The 17,161-nt window shown below is 50.7% G+C and overlaps 1 protein-coding gene across 2 annotated transcripts in view; it reads left to right on the forward strand.

Annotated features, from left to right (window-relative positions):
* Positions 1–496: 496 nt before the first annotated feature.
* Positions 497–17,161, forward strand: part of Anxa6 (annexin A6) — a 45,233-nt gene continuing 28,568 nt past the window's right edge. For both annotated transcript variants that reach the window (XM_020176195.2, XM_020176196.2), the window contains exons 1-5: positions 497–627; positions 9,693–9,736; positions 15,258–15,348; positions 15,874–15,968; positions 16,473–16,586. In XM_020176195.2, the coding sequence (XP_020031784.2) occupies positions 9,719–9,736; positions 15,258–15,348; positions 15,874–15,968; positions 16,473–16,586 (318 nt within the window). In that variant the 5' untranslated portion in view covers positions 497–627; positions 9,693–9,718. The remainder of the gene's footprint in view (positions 628–9,692; positions 9,737–15,257; positions 15,349–15,873; positions 15,969–16,472; positions 16,587–17,161) is intronic.

Raw genomic sequence — 17,161 nt, forward strand, 5'->3', positions numbered from 1 at the left:
CACTCCACAACCTACTAGTTGTGTGACCTTACTCACTAGTTGTGTGGCCTCCTGCGGGTTCTCCCTCCCTGGAAAGTGGGTAAATAACGCCAGTGATCCGATGGGGCTGTTGAGGCATGAAATCTGAGCAGTCAGATAAGGTGCTTGGCCTCAGCTTCTCAACAAAGGTTTGGCCTTGGAGTAGGAAGAATTTGGGTGAGTGTCTAGAAGGGGGAGTCAGGAGCCCTGACATCTAGCCCTGGATGGCTGCGTGACCTTGGCCAAATCTCCTCCCTTCTCTAGATCTTAGGGCTAGGGACAGAGAACTGATCGTGGTTCCAGCTTCTCCGGATGCCTCCCCGCACCCTCCAGCTGGTGACATTCTAAGATTCCGAAAGTGGAGAAACTGAGGTGGGGGCGGGGGCGGGAATGGGGCGGGGCAGGGGCGGGGCGAAAGCGGCCGAACGGGATTGGCTCCTGCGTGCCACGTGTCGGGTCTGGAGCCGCCGCCCCGCCCCACCCGCCCGCCGGCGGCTGCGCCGAGGCTGCTTCTGCACAGCTAACGGACTGCGACCCAGAGAGCTCCGCTGAGCGCGTGCGTGCGTCGGTCAGTCAGTCCGTCCGCCCGCGACAGGCCTCCTTCGCGCGGTGAGTGGGTTGAGCTGGAGAGCGGGAGTCGATCCCGGGACCTCCTCCAGGGCCGCGGGGACGCGCTACCAGCGGATCGAAGCCCCGGCCCCGACTCTGGAGAGCGGGAATGGAGCGCGCGGTGGCCTGGAGTGTCGCGGGCTGGGTGTGTCTGGGAGCGCGGGTAGCAGATCCGTGGCTGCAGGCGGAGGGGCGTGGGCCGACTGCGCCCCTGATGGGGATGGGGGCTCTGCAGAGGGTGTGGCCAAGGCCGGGGGCAGGCGGCAGGCGCTAGCCTTGATTTGGGAGAGTGAAGAAACTTTGAAGGCCTAGGACTGAGGGCATCCAGACGCTGTCTAAAGACCCCCTGGGAAGAATGTGACTGAGGCCAAGGACAGCATGAAGTGTGGAGCCCTCCCGCTGAAGATGGCTTGTGTGGGGGTCGGGGAGGGTTGTATGCAGACAGGGGAAGGACCGGCTGGCCATACCCCAGTCTCCATGGATCCTCCTGCCACTTTGGATCACTGCTTCCCCGTGAAGGAGCCTCCAAGGGCTGTTGGCGGGAGGCAGGGCCCTACCCTTCTCTTTGCTTCCCCTAAGCTCCAGTGTGTGCCTCTCAAAGCTCAGCGACTTCAGAATCCTCCCAAAATTCGAGATGGGAGTAAATTATCCAGAATCCAAAGCCCAGCTCCACTTGCAGTGTGACCTTGAGCTAGTAGCTTTCCCTCTCTGAGCCTCCATTTCCTTCTCCCAAATCCGGAGCTGATAAACCCAGCCATTGTTTCCACAGTGGCTGTGAAAATGAATTTATTTGTCAGCTGCCCGGACCCATTATAGGTCTGGGGATCTTAATCACAGATTTGGGATGTCTGGGCCACCCTTGTAGGCCCTGAAAGGGGGAGGGGAAGCAAAAGGGGTCCTTTGGGAGGGCTCAGTCTGGCCCTGCTTCCTCCCTCCCTTCCCTTTGTTTAAACTTTGGTGGGTCTTCCCAGACAATTCCAAATTTGGACATATGGCTCCCCGGTTTGTGAAAGAACTGTGGTTTCTCCCAAGAATCTGCCCATTTTCCCCTCACTGCGCCACCCCTCCCCAAGCACACCTTGAAACAGGGCGTCACCCACCCAGACTGGATGCCCTGACCTGGTTAGCCCTATCAGATGAGTATCTGTCACCATTTTAGCCCCTCTGGGCCCTGACCTTCTAACCCACAGGCCCTGAACCTCACGATCCCATCCTGGGGTCGTGGAAAACTGATTGCAGCTCCAGGTGGACTGAAGTCCTTGGATAGCCCCTTTTCCCTCTGGGCTTTTTGTTGCTTGTAGCAGACTGCTGAACTATTCAGTGATGGCCTCCTAGCAGCATGCAGCTGTTCTAAGATTTAGGATTGTGGGAGTTGGGTGGGGCTGGACAGGGAGGAAGGCAGAGGCCTCCATCCCCCTCTGCAACTGTGACTGTCACTCATCCATCTTTACTTCCTACTCTTTGTTCCTAAGGCTCTGTCTGCTGGGATGTAGAATGGATTTGTGGTTTGGTTTGTTGCTGGGAGAGTGCAGAGTCGGGGGCTGCCCTGGGAAGGCCAGAGCCTGGCTCTGCAGGCAAATCCTGGGGCAGGGTGGGGGTGGGACTCTGCAGTTCTGGGTGGCTGCCAGGGGCTGGAACATCTGCACTGCAGCACCCAGATGGAGCCCAGGGACACCAGGCCCCAGCCCAGCCTCTACCCTGTCACCAATCAACTGGGTGCCCTGGGCACACCTACCCAGCTGGGCCCAGTTCCTTCCTTTCTGGAGGGGTGAGACCTGTGCCCAAGATATCCAGCTCATAAGTGGTTGGGGTCTGCTGGTTCTTTTTGTTGTACCACTCTGGCATTTTCTGGGGAGGCCCCATGGTATCCCAGATGCACCCCCACCCAGCCTCTCCTAGAGACTTCCTGGGTGCAGACCTCCAGAGGAAGTGGTCTCTACACTGATTCCTGAGTATGCTCCCTGCCCCCACCAATAGAGGAGAAGAAGCGTGTAAGCTGGTGTCTTCATCTTATAGACTGCTTGACATCCAACCATATTCCCACTTTCTTTCCTCCTGGGCTGAGAGGCCCCCACAGAGGCTGGCTGTGGAAGAATGCCTGCCTGTGGGTTCTGTGAGCCTCAGATCCTCCATTTGTAAAAGGAGAATGAGACTGATACCTTCATGAGGTAACAAGATGAGATGGCAGATATGAAAGTGCCTTGTAACTGTAGAGTGCTCTAAAACAGAAGTGGGTACTACTGCTGTGACCTCAGAAGGGTGTGGTACCCGACAAGGCAGGCCATCTGAGCCTCCGGTTGTTCTTTTCCCAGACTGGCATCCTGGTGACCTTAAGTAATAGCTATAAATCAGTGGCCACTGATAGTGAGTGAACCCTTACAACTTGTTTAGCTCCCAGCTGGACTCTTAACACAGTCAGTGGTGTTATTAGCTCAGTTTGGAGATGTGGACACACCAGCTCTCACAAGTAAGGAAGGAGTAAAATTTGCTCTTCTGTCATGCTTCCCAGGTGCCAGGTCCTCTTGTGAGCACTAGACTTGTAATTCTTTTCACCCTCACCTTAACTCTTGAGGGAGGTACTAATTTTATACTCATTTTATATACAGGCCAGGTGCAGAGAAGTGAAATATTTGCCCAGGGCCACACAGGTTCTTAAATAGCACCTCTGGCTTCAATCTCAGGTAGTCTACCTCCAGGCTGTACTGTGAGACTCTGCACTTTGCCTCATAAAAGTGACCTGAGCTGGGTCTCAAACCCAGGCCAAATCATTTCCAATGCTGGGGCAGCAAGACAACCTCTCGGGGCCTTGTCCAGCCTGGGATCAATGGTTCTGGGTCAGGAGAGGGAAGTCACCGCTCTCTAAGAAATCTGAGTGCCTGTAGCTGGGGGGTGTGCCCAGGCTCAGGGCCAGGGATGACATTTACCCTGGCTCCATTAGTTGAGGTTCCTGGAGGGCCTTTGGCAGCTCCTAAGTGTCGTCTTGTGGCTGGGGGAGACCCATCAGAAAAGGAGAGAGCGGGAAGAATCTAGATTGGGTTTTTTTGTTTTTTTTAGTTCAGGGGATGGAAACCAGGATTTCATGAATGCTAGGCAAGCACGTGGTGAGCTACAACCCCAGCCCCAAACATTCTAGATTTTATAGGCCAAGGGCCTTCAAAGTGGAGTGGACACACCTCAAAGAGGCTCTGAAGATGGTCTTCAGGGTACAGAAAGAAACTATCAAGCTTTATATGTACTTTGAATATCCTATTTTAAAAGTATATTTTTGTTCATCATAATAAATGTTCAATTTTTTTCTCTTGTTGCTGATGATGTATAAAATCCAAACAAGTTTGCAGCCTGTGATATTAGACTGCCAGCTTTGTGGGGGCAGGACTCTTGTCTGTCTCATTTCTGTTCTTTCCCCAACTCCTACTAGTGAGCCTGGTTTGCTCAGTAGCAACCAGGTTCTGAAAAATGGGTCCCAGGTTAATTAGTAATTTTCTGTCTGGAGTTGGGCAAGTTACCTAACCTCTCAAGTTATTTTCTCTCCTGGCTGTACAGTGAGGAGTAAAGCGTACCTTGGCTAGTTGTTTCTTTTTTTTTTTTTTTTTCCTGTGACTTTTCAAGGCTGTCACTAAGGAAATCTTTCATAACCATGCTTGGTAGCTCACATCTATAATCTTAGCTACTAGGGAGCAGAAATTGGGAGGATCGAGTTTCAAGGCCAACTGGGCAGAAAGTTAGGGAAACCCCATCTTGTTCAATCAATAAAAGCTTGACAAGGTGGTACATGCTTGTTATCCCAGCTATTTGGGAGGCAGGATCAAGGTCCAGGATTGTCCAGCAAAAATGCAAGACCCTATTGAAAAAACAGCTAAAGTAAAAAGGGCTGGCAGTGTTCCTCAAGTGGTAGAGCGCCTGCCTGACAAGCTCAAGGCCCTGAGTTCAAACCCCAGTACCACCAAAAGAAGAAAAAAAGCTGTCATAGTCATTCAGTGAATGTTACCCAAAAATCCTTAGGAGCCACCTCCACTTGCCATAGGCAGGTATTTAACTTCTAACAGTTTATAGCGAAGAAGATACACAGTAATAATTTTCAAAAAAGGGTAAAATCAGAAATCACAGATATAAAATGGTCTTGTGTTGCAAAAGATTTTATTCTGCTCATTAACAAATGGCCAGTCCAACCAGATGCTAGTAACAGCTCAAAATGGAGTCGTAGATACCTTTATACTGAAAGGAATATGCAGTTAGAGACAAAACTGGGTTTTCCACCTTCAGGAGAGGAAGCCAATTGGACTTTTCCCAGACAGGGACGGAATGAACAAGTATTAGAATTATTTTGCATACCATGGCTATCTACAACTTACAAGGAATAATAGCCCAGAGACAGTGAAAGATTAGAATCAGAGAAATGTAGATTTTTTTCCCTGAAGTGCCGGGAGGCTAGCAGCCTCCAGCCAATGGATGGAGGGAGAATGACTCCACAGTGGTTGACCAAAACCAGTCCAGGAAAGGTGGTTTCAGAGCTCTGTGGGGTTCCCAAGAGGAAGAAATCACTCCTGGCTTCACAGAAAAGGTGGCTTTTAATCCAGCAGAGAGCAGTGATTCTCACCTTCTTGATTGCAAGTCAGAATCACCCAGAAAAGTTTTTAGAAATTACCAAAGCCTAGGCCTCACCACAGAACCATTGAGTCAATCTCTGGCCTTCGATAATTTTGAAAAAGTCCTCAGGTTGTATTAATAAATCCAGAATTGAGAAGCACTGACCTAGATTCCAGAAGGCTGGATAGAAAATGCTGGTGGAGGGCAGTCCTGGCATAGGGGGAGGAGAGAGTGTGACTGAAGAGGAAGAAGGAGAAGACCAAGAAGTCAGAACCTTGGATGCTAAGCTTAGAGGGCTGGCTTTGAAGCCCAGGCACCCTGGGAGGCCCGTGAGCAAAGGCGCCACTGGCTCATAAGTTCCAGGCCTTTGGGCACGCCTTTGACACAGGTGTAGGGCTGTTTTAAATTTACTCTTTTCTTCCAAGTTTCAAGAATTTTAATCTATGAATAGAACTGACCTTATACAGGGAACCTTATACATCTGTGTTAATGTCACCAAAGCCAGGCAATGTATAAGGCTCAAAGAGAGCAGATGACTGAGCCTTCTACAGAGCTAAACAAGGGGCTGGGGCTTGGGCTTCTGGGAGGAAGGGAGGTGACACTGGCCTGGAAGGTTGGGGGTGCTGGTGTGGAAGGTTGGGGGCACAGTGACAAGGATTGTCTTATGATGCAGGTGAAGTCTCCCAGATCTAGGCTACCTTTGGTCTTCTCTGTCTGGGCCAGGTGTCAGACCCCATAGCAGAAAGGGGAGTATCAGCCTCTTCCTGTACCCACTGTGACGTTTCTCATGTAATGAAGTACTGCATTGCTATAACTGGACAACTTTCCCGGCCTTTCTTGTGTCTGCAGAGTAATCAACTTGACATATGCCAAAGAAATGTATTTGATGTGGGATGTTTTGCCCTCCCTCCCATATCTGGGTGATTTTTTTACATGACCTTCCAGGACCTTACAAAAACCTTAAAATTTTTCATTTCAGATAAAGAAACTGAGGCAGTGAGATGTTACATAAATCACCAGAGGTCATGAGCTAGGAATTTGTCATGTCAAGACTTGAATTTGACCTTGACTTAAAAAGTTTGTGTTTATTGCCATACCATGGGCTTCTTCCATTGTAAATGCTTGGGCTAACTGTAATAAAAATGACCACTTATTGGGCTTTTTACCATGTACAGACGCTGTGCTAAGTGCTTTTCATCTGTTATCTCAGTACAAATTGCTATTTCTGTGTGACTTTTAAGATGTAGAAATTGAGGCATCGCTCCAGCAAGAGGCCCTGAGTTCAAACCCCAGTTTCCAAAAAGTAGAAATTGCTGTTAAGTTTAAGTAGCTTACAAAAATCACAAGCTGGTAAAGAACAGCTGTGCCTTAAAGCCCACACCTTCCCATGACATGGCAAGACCTGCCCGTTGCCCCTGTGTACCTCTGTGGGAGGGTCAGTGGTGACCTGCTTCTATGGAGTCACCCCGATGAGTCCAAGACAGAAGGAGGGGTGTGCTGATACCAGGCTAAAAGGTAAGGCAGTAGGGGGCCACACTGCACAAAGCCACCCAGGCCTCTACCTGGAATAGATTTCTGGAGTGATCAGCCATGACAAACCATCCTTGGTGTCTAGGCCAGAAGAGATTCAGGGCTGCTGGGAGGAGAGAGAGGCCATGTTTGCCTATCTTGAGCAACTGTTTTGATCAAGGTGATGAAAGTTGCATATTGGGAGGGAGAGACCGGAAGGGGAAGAATCCCAGGTTCTGGGGGAGAACCCTCCCAGGAGCACGTGCTATGAAAATGTCCTCTACAGAGCTTCCCAAAGGGGGAGTGATAGATTTGTCCTCATTTTACAGATGAAGAAACTGAGACCCATAGAGAAACCTGGCTTGTCTGATGTTGCACAGCAGCAGAATAGGAACCAGACTCTGGGCCTTTTCCTCTGGCTCCTTCCCAATGTCCTGTTTTGGCCAGTGCCCTCTGCTGTGTGGGAACTTGCTATGACCTGGGGCTCTGAGACAGAGTTGCTGCCTGAGACCAGACAAGTCTTATTTCCTCCCTGAGATGCTTTTTCCCCTCTAGAAAATAAAAGACAGAGTGTGGATCGCTCAGAGCCTCCTGGGATTCTGGAACTTTTGGATATAGAACATTCAGCCAGTTTGAGAAGTATTCTGAGTTGCTCTGGGAGGGCTCTGAGGCCCTTTGTACCCAGAGTTAATGCAAATGTCACATCTGTGATTAGTTCCAGGGCTTTTCTGAGCCTCTAGAGGAGGGGCTGTTGGAATCAGCTGGGAGACTAGCTCTCAGAACCACAGTTTGATCATCTAGTTCTGGAAGAAGCTTGCTTTCCACGTACACAGGAGACGTGCTCACACAGATGCACAGAGCTGAGACCATTTCCCTAAAGGCCTGGAGGCTCCTTCTTCCAATGAGCTGCTTCTCCTTGGAAAGGGGCTCTCATCCAGATGGCCTGGGTGGCAGCCAGCTGCTGAAGTTTCCAGCAACAAGGCCAAAGGAAAATGCTTCAATGTGCAGGTGACAGGCCTCAGCCCTCCCTCCCCTGTGTCAGCTGACTTCCTGGGCCTCATACAGTCCCTATCTCTGATGGCCTTGGGATTCCCTCATTGTCCCCCAGGCCTGGGGAATCCCACAGCTGGCCCCCAGCCCAATCCTAGGGAGGAAGTCAGCGCACGCACGCACACACACACACACACACACACACACACACACACACACACATACACACACATGCACTGTGAAGGGGTGCAGTTTCCACTTCCTGGTGAGAGCTGCACAGTTGTACCAAGAGGCCCCTGGTTGCCAGGGCAACAGCATGGTTTCCTCAAACTGAGCTGAGCTGAGCTGAGCTGAGCTGAGTCGGCTGCATTTGCAGGCAAATCTCTGTCCTCTGTCCTTCACTCCCAGCCCCACCTGATGACTGTCCTTTGCTGCCTGCTGTTTAGGGGACTTATACTCAGGCAGTGGGGACACGGGTAAACTGACAAGGTCCCTGTCCCCAACTTCACACCATTACAGTGAATGCCACCACCTACTGAGAATGTGACTGCTCTGCCTTTGAAGTCCCATCCTTCAACAACCCTATGAGGCAAGGAAGGGAAGCCCTAGCTCAAGGGAAACTTGAACTCAGAAATAAGCCATACTCCCTTGGTCACATAGCTAATAAGTGACAAAACAAGTATTTATCCATCTGACCTACCTTCTCTCCACTGTGTCATGCCATGCCTAGTGACCACAAGGGAGGACAGAATTGTGGACTGAGATTGGGAGCTGATTTCTCCAATCTTTCTCCTAAATTCGGGGACAGAGCGCTAAGTTGGCAAGTCACTTGGGTCTCACCCACCATTGTAGTTCTGTCCCTCTTGGATCTTGCTAAGTTCCATCAAGTTTGTTACTTTTAAAAAGTAGTACATGTACATGGCTGAAGAGGTCAGACTGCACAGGCCTGTTTCAGATGGAGAGCGTGGTCCCTGCTTTTTTGCTCATGATTCCTTAACTCTCCTCCTTGCCTGTCTGAGTGCTCCTTAGCCCACCCCCCACCTGCTTCTCTTCCCCTTTCCAAATCAGGGACATCTCCCTTTTCATTTGTTTTTAGGTAATATACCTGTATCCCTTATTCCTTCATTGTAGACCCTGTCTTCTGACACCCTCACCCTGTATTCCTTATCCATTTCTAGTGAGATCATGTGCTCTGTGTGTTCCTTTTTACCACTGCCCTAGGTACCCTCATGAGACACTCTGACCACCTATCTGGGGTTGTACCTGTCCTTTCTTGGTCTTTTCTTTTTCTTTTTTTTGCAGTACTGAGGTTTGGACTCAGGGCCTCACGCTTGTTAGGCAGGCACTCTACTACTTGAGCCACTCTGCCAGCTCACTTTGCTCCTTATTATATCTTGATGTATGTGTTTGTCATTCTGCCCTAGTGGAGTGGGGCTTGTAAATGCTGCCCATTTGCAGCTGGGTCCTGAGTGCCTACTGTGATGCCCGACTAGGAGTAAGTGAGAGGTAGTGCCCACTAACCCAGGCTGGAAGGACACCCGCAGAGAGGCCACCAGGAGCCCTGCAGCTGTGCACTGTGACTTGGAGAGCAGGCAGGGAGGGCATGCGCTCTGGACTCGGGAAATGGTTGGATTCCCTTCTCAGCTGTTTTACCTTGGACCACACCTTTTGATGCTCATACTGCATTTCCTCCTCTGGAAAGAAGGGTGTCTGATGGCTGGGGGTGTTACATGAGATGCATGTACTCTGTGGGGCCTGGAGGTATCCGGGCAGTGGTGGGTCAGAGGTCAGATCCCTTTCCCTTGTTCATGTGACGGTCTAGACACCATCTAGTCTAGCTATTGTCCTCTGAAAAATGGTGCTTGGCCCTGAGTCAGGTCTCAGATGTACTATAACCTGAAGAGTTATAGAAAAGAATAGGGTGAGGAAATTGGGAACGAATGAAGAGGGCCATCTCACAACTCTTCCTTTCTTCACAGTGCTTTCTGCTGCAGAATTCCAGATCATGGCCAAGCCAGCACAGGTAAGAGTCCTCCCTTCTGAGATTATGCTCCGCCTCCCCAACACCTGGGTCCCCCTCGCGTCACTGGGCCTACTGCAGGGCTTCAGCTCCAAAGGAGCAGGAGCAGTTCAAAAGTCACAGCTCTTCAGATCAAGTCACCAATGACAATGCACACTATTGCAAGCAAAAAAGGATGAGTGTTGGCTCAAATGACTGGGAAGCCCAGGATTTCTGGTCCAGTTGGATCCAGGGGTCCAGGCTTCTGTTGAGTGACTTTATTCTTGGGTAGGTTCCTAAGCCACTTAGTGACTTGCCTGGCACCGAATCACCAGCACCTCTAGGCTTCATAGGCAGGGGAAACAATGTAACTGATTCCCAATGATTCCAGAAGTCCTAGGTGTGATTCCTGTTGCCTGAGTCTTCGCAGCATGCTCTGACTTGCAGTCAGGAGGTCGAGAGGGTGCCACCTGAACTGCATGGCCCAAGAGTGGTTGTCCAGGGAGGGAAATGGATACTGGACAGGCAAAAACACATAATAGAGGGTGCTCTCTGCTCTGGAGATGAGGTGTTGCCTGCCACACCCATTTGGGGTTAAGTTTTCCTGTCTTGGAAGACTTTTTTCTTTTTCTTTTTTTTTTTTTTTTTTTGGTGGTACAAGGGTTTGAACTCAGGGCCTCACACTTGCTAGGCAGACGCTCTACCACTTGAGCTACTCTGCCAGCCCTGTGACTTGGAAGACTCTATCCTTAGTCTTTCATGCTGTCTGATCACTCTGCTAGGGGGTAGAATTTGAGACCTATCATGAGTGGCTTAGAGTGGGATCTTTCCATGGCCAGAGTGAGGGATCACTGTGTCAGGGATTGCCTGAGAGTGTTGGACCAGGAATCCTAGCTCTGCACCCCAGATCCTGGCCAACACTCTCAGGTTGGGTGAGAGTGGTTTTCATTGCCATGGACCAAGAGCCAGTAGACTCCATGCAAGAAAATCCCAGGGTGGCAGGGCCTTTGGAGTCCCTCATGTGGGATGGGTCTTCTTCCAGCAAGCTGAAGTTTGTATCTACTGCCTCCAGTTCTTAACTCTGCTTCTAGTTCCATGACCCCTACATGCTCACAGATGCACGAGTGCAGACAGTCACATGCACACACACACACACACACAGCAGAATGCTTACTCTTCTGTGTTCTTTCACCCTGGTTTTGTCCTCCCTGTGCCCTTCCAAAAGAGGAATATGAGGCATGAAGGCATGAAGAAAGAGTTTGATGTCGTAGATGGTACCAGGAGGCACAGCTCTGTAGCCCCAGTTTCATGAGGAAGTTGTGGGTTGGAATGCATCAGTGAAGATAAAAACACTTTCAACAGGGCAAGAAGGGCAGGTGCTCATGCCTGTAACGCCAGGAACTGCATGGATGAGCCTGGGGCAGCCCAGTCAGGCTGCTCTCAGCTGGAACATGGTGTAAGCAGACGTCTCTGGGGCATTTGCCTCTGCACTGGGAGGCCTAGGACACCTGCTACAGTAGCAACCTGTTGGGGCCTCTGACTGCAGAGCCCCGGGGCCTGAGCTGCTCACCAGCTGGCACCAGGACCTGCTGAATATTTCAGGTGGAAAGTCCCTTCTCTCTCTCTCCCCTCCCTCCAGCATGGGTACCTGCAGCCAGGATCCTATCTGCTGGAGGCATGGCAGACATTCAGGGGCAGGTGGGTGAGGAGAGGCCTGAGCAGCCACACAGGCGGCACTTAAAGATACAGACTTCATATATGACTTCATGTATATGAGAATGACTGCCAGTGGAACTCCAGGCCTGGATGATTTGAGGGTCTGTCTGTATGATTCTAAATGAAACCAGAGCAAAAGCCCTAGCCCTACTCATAGTGACCACGATCATGTGGAGTCTTGGATAACTGTTTGGCAGGTAATTACCTAGAAGATTTTATTATTCTTATACAAAGAGCTACATAGGAGGCTGACCCTGTAGTCTACATATGTAGGCCATTAGCCATCCTTCCCCAGCGTGGCACTCGTTCCTCTTCTGACACCTTCAGCCCCTTCCCCAAACAACACCACAACCCACATGTGCTTTTCAAGGAAGAAGAAGGGTCAGGCAGAGGAGCGCAGTGGGAAAGTGGAGTCTGCTTGTTACCATGTCTTCTACCCTTCATCCCGGGAGCACACTTCTGTCTTCTGGTCTCCTCTGGCAGTGACTTTGGGCATGAGATTGTAAACTCTGAAGAACCTGCTCTCAGGTGTCTCTTGGCGCTTGTTACTACTAACACATCCACAGCCCAGCAGACAAGTTAATTCTCTAGATCTCACATGTCAGCCTGGAGAAAGGGATTGGTTTGAACCATATGCAACTTGCTACTATTAACTGCTTTTAATCTACATAAAAGGCAAGTTATGTTGCTAGGTTCAACCTAACAAAAAATGTCAAACCCTGGGGACAGTGTCATGAGTGGTCAGCTCTGTTTAATGGGTGAAGACAGTGCCAGGTACTAGAGCCTTGCTTTATCCAGGTCCTGACTTAGGCAGCAGGCCTGGGCCAGCCCTGAAGGATCCCTGCAGCATCCCTGTCTTCTGCATCACATTCCAGTGCAGCCCCTGCCCCCCACCAACCCCTCACTGCCCTGTCCTAGTGCATGAGCTTAGGGACTCTGGGTATAAGTCCCAAAGTACTCAAGAATCTGGGCTTGCTTTCCCAAATGTTCCTCACTGCCTCCCAGACCTCTGCTGTGTGTTTCCTTCATGCGATGCCTTTCCCCTGCCACCACCCCTGGGCCCAGCAGTTACTCATTCTTTAGAATTCAACTAGACATCACTTCCAGGAAGACTGTTCTGATCTACTTTGCACATGTTCAGCCATTCATCTATTTATGAAACATACTGAGTGAGCACCCAGTTGCCCAGCCCTGTGCCAGGTGCCAAAAATACATCTGTGAGCAAGTCAGACATAGTCCCTGCCCTCACAGAGCTTCCTAAGGGAGTATTTCTTTCTGTCTCCTGTGCTACCCCTAACATAGTACCTACCACACTGTATTATGGTTGCAGTTGACCTACCCAACTATGAGTTCTCAGTGGTCCTGAGCTCAGCTCTCAGAAGATGCTCAGTAAATGTTTCTTGAACAGTCAGACAGACAGACAGATGAATGGTTGGTTGGACAGGTGCATAGGTGGGTGGATAGGTGAACAGATGGATGGATAGACGGATGGATAATGAATGGATGGATGGATGAATGGGTGGATGGACAGGCAGATGAATTAATGGAAGGGTAATTAGATGGATAGTAGGGTGGCCCAAGCTGCCTGTCCTGGAAACATGAGTGTCTGTGTGAGAGAAATAGTTGGGATCCAAACTATTAGATAGCAGTACTGCCTTGCTCTAGCCTTGAAAGTGAGGTCATGGCACAGAGAAAGTGAGGTCATGGCCTGCTGAAAAGGAGTCTGGGCCTTATGCATGCTAAGCAAGCACTCTACCGCTAAGCTATGTCTCCAGCCCTTGGATTTTTGAGATAGAATCTTGCTGTATAGCTCAGGCTGGCCTTGAGCTCTTACTCTTCCTGCCCCAGCCCCCTAAGTGTTGGGTCAGACAGGTGGAGAGAAAAGCAATCACAGGTCATGGCAAAAGCAACCTGCAAAGGGTCCAGACAGACTCTAGAGGACCCGGCCCCTATTGACATCTTTTAAAGCTTTGTACTCCAACACCAGTCACAGGTGTCTCCAGCACTGCAGAGAACATTACTAGACAGAAATCCAGTGTCAGGCAGGCGTCCTCCCTGCCGCTTTCCTCTTTAGAATCCTCCACCTCAACCCTTTTCAGTCTCTGTTGCTGGGCAGTGCTTGGTGCTGGGGGATCCAGTTATTCTCATGCAGGTATTTGTCTTATTTATGACTCAGTCCCAGTCTCCCATGGAGCCAAGAACGGGGAAGAAAGCTCAATTAAAGTGTCTTTAAGTCTCCTTGCAAAGCAGTCATTTTGATCCCCTCTCCGTCCATCCTGGAAGCTGACATTGACTGTTCTTCTTTTCCAATATTGCTGGACTGGGAGTGTCCAAAGATGCAAAAGGGATTGGAGTTGAGATAAAATTCCAGCAGGACACCCATTGTTCTGTCCTCTCCCTCACTTATTCTGGTGACAAGGACTTGAGTGCCCCCATTGGCAGTCTCTGAGTAGTCACAGACCAGGTCTAGCACCTACTTTGTGGGGTTCCTAGATCAGAGTGCCTGCCTGGGGCAGAGCTGACCTCAGGAATGTCATAGGCTCCAGCTGGAGGTCTGACATAAGGCCCAGGGAGCCCTGGCTAGAGGCAAAGCTGAGCTCCTTGCAAGGTGCCCTAGTCCAGTATTTGGTCTGTTGTACTTTCCTTCTCTGCCCAGGGTGTGATCAGGTTGCAGGGGATTCACGGATGGTGGGAAGAAAGCCGTGTCTCTTTCTGGTCACCCGCTCTGTGGGAACTTTAAATAGCAACACTGAACCCACGCATGCATGCCTCGGGGGAGTTAGCCTCTGCAGACAGAAACCAGGAGGCCTGTCTGGGTCCTGAGTGCCTGACCGTGTCTCACTCCTTGAAGGTGTGTCTGTGGGCACTCCCCATCCTTCCAGCTGCTTCACCCATGGAGCCTTTTCTGGTCTCCCCTCCCCACCAAACCTGGGATTAGCCTCTGCTGTTTTCATATTACCTTGCTTAATTCTTCAGGTGTTTGTGACAAGCTTTATTGTGAGTTGTATGCTGGTCTCTCCTTGCCAGCTGGGAGCCCAGGAAAGACAGAGATGGGGATCCTTGTTCTCCCCCTGAATCTGCACCCCTAGCGTCGAGCCTGGCATAGGTGAAGTACTGATGGGCTCCTGCATCCCTGGCTCTCCCAGCTTCTCTCCAGGACCCTGTAGTTCTCAGTGCAGTGGCTGACCCACATCTGACTCCTCTGTGAACCGGCCCATTGTGCATTCAGGTTTAGATCCGATGTCTGAGATCCCCTGGCTCTCTGCCCTCCTCTCCTGACCTCTAGAGACCATGCCAGCTTGTCCTTAGATACCAGTTCACAGCTAAGTTTACTGGCCCCATAGGGGCAGCCCTCGTTTTGTCATTGAACCTGAGAGTGGCTCTGGGTCCCCTGAGTAGCTGGCAGCAGCAAGGTTTTATAGTTGGAGAGCAGAGGGGAGCAGGGATGAGGCCTGGGGTCTGTGTGACTTCCTACAAGTGGCTTCTTTCTCTAGACTTGGCTGCTTGTCTATTCAGATGCACTAAGGTACTCTGAATCATCATGTTAATGGAGGTGAAAGGGCTTTGTAGACTGTAAAGTGCCATGAAAGTAGGAGGGATTCTTTTTGGTCTCACTGAGGTTATTTCCACCCCCTCCACTGAGCCAGACTTTTTAACCCTTTCCTGGGGTAGCAGGAGATGCAAGGCCTTGGCCATGCCACCCTACCTTGGAGCAGTGGCACTGTCCTTTGGGCAGGCTGCACAGGTGGTCCAGGGTTTATGTGATCAGTACTTGGTTTTGCAGGCGAACAGAGCTCAGCAAGTCTTCACCCTCTGCTCTTCTCCACAGGGTGGCAATTACCGGGGCTCCATTCGTGACTTCCCAGACTTTGACCCCAGCCAGGATGCTGAGGCACTGTACACCGCCATGAAGGGCTTCGGTGGGTGCCAAGCCCCTGACAGTGGGTCTTGTAGGAATGAGGATTCATAGACATTTCAGGTCAACAAAAAGGTATAAAGAGTAACGAAAGCCTTCTCCGTAGACCTGCCACCCAACTTAAGGAAGAGTGCCTCTTGGTGCAGTTGAGGTCTCCTTGATAGGCCCCCTCCCCATGGCTCCCCTGCCTTTCTTCAGGGCAATCATTACCCTCAAGTTGGTGTTTACTGCTCTCTTTTATTTGACTTGGGACCAAAAAAACACCATGCTGGGTGTTAGGACACCTGGGATTTCTAAGTCAGGCTCATTGTGAGGCCTTGGGCAAGTCCTTGCTCCTCTCTGTACCTCAGTTTCCTTACTTGTGCAGTGAGAAGATCCCTCTAACCTTAGATACTGTGTGTGCTATGATCCTGTTCGCTGGGGCCTTAACAGGTCCCCATCAATTCTGTGTGTCCAGGCAAGAAAGCAATCCTGGTAAGCTTCCTAGAGGTAGGTTGGGTGGGGTGACAGTTGCCTTCCCCTCTTCCAGGCAGTGACAAGGAGGCCATACTGGAGCTTATCACCTCCCGAAGCAACAGGCAGAGGCAGGAGATCACCCAGAGCTACAAGTCCCTCTATGGCAAGGTAACCATGGAAACCCAGGGCTGGTGGGGTGGGGATGGAGGAAGGCTGTCACTCATCTGTGAGTTACCCACATTCTTTTCATCATGTTCTCCTCCAGATCAGCCTCTGTGCTGGCTCTTCTGCCTCTGAACCTATCCTTGCTCTTTCTTCCTGCAGCCTCATGTGTACTCACAGCACCTGCTGTACTTTGGGCTCCATGCAGGTGTTAGGGCTCCACTGGGGAATAAGACTCCCAGATCATGGAGAGGTGCACAGTAAATAAGGAAGCACACAGTGGTGGGGAAGAGTGCAGTGCTGGGGACTGGAACTTGCATGGCCCAATTGCTAGCAACGTGACTTCAGGATGTTGCCTGAGGTTGGTAAGGCTGGGTCCTGGGAATGATCAGAGCGCACACCTCCAAGAGCGGTGATGCGGTAGGTTACTAAGCCCAGTGCCTGTCAGGGTAAGTGTTCATTATGTGACCTTCCTATCATAGCTGCTCTCTCCCCACCCCCAACCCCCAGGACCTCATTGCAGACTTGAAGTATGAACTGACAGGAAAGTTCGAGCGGCTGATTGTGGGTCTGATGAGGCCACTTGCCTATTGTGATGCCAAGGAAATTAAAGATGCCATTTCGGTAAGAAGTATGGGTGCAATTGTTTAGGTTGGGATGGGCCGTGGATGTAATGGAAGATTCCGGGCTCCACAGCAAGCATTCACTAAGTCCCATCTGCCCAGCAGGTGTGTCGTCTTTGAGAGGCAGCCTGTCCCACAGTGGATTCCTAATCTACTCCAGACAGATGTGGACAGGTGTCAGTGTGAAGCCGGCCCCGTGAAAGGGGCTCTCGGCTCAGAACTCTACACAGGAGTTTATGGTCTGGAGGAAGCAGGATGTGAAGATATGAAGCCACAAGCCAGGGCACACTAAAGAGAATCAACAGGGCAAGACCCTGGGCCTGTGATGGCCCAAGGGGACATCTAGGAAGATGGGAGGATCAAGTGAAGTCCAAAGGCCCAGAGAGGATTTGGTAGCTAGGAGTGTGGAGGTCACTTCAGGCTGGGAGAAATGGCAGAAAGGATTGTGGAGATTTGCTCAGTATGAAAAAGGGTCCCTCTAGTTGAGGCAGAGGGTTGCCCTCTAGGAAGAAGGAGGAAATTAAGAAAAAAGCCCTTGATACAGGGACTTCAGCTCAGAGGTAGAGCACTTGCTGA

Source organism: Castor canadensis, chromosome 16 (genome assembly GCF_047511655.1).
Source record: "Castor canadensis chromosome 16, mCasCan1.hap1v2, whole genome shotgun sequence".
NCBI classification, from domain to species: domain Eukaryota; kingdom Metazoa; phylum Chordata; class Mammalia; order Rodentia; family Castoridae; genus Castor; species Castor canadensis.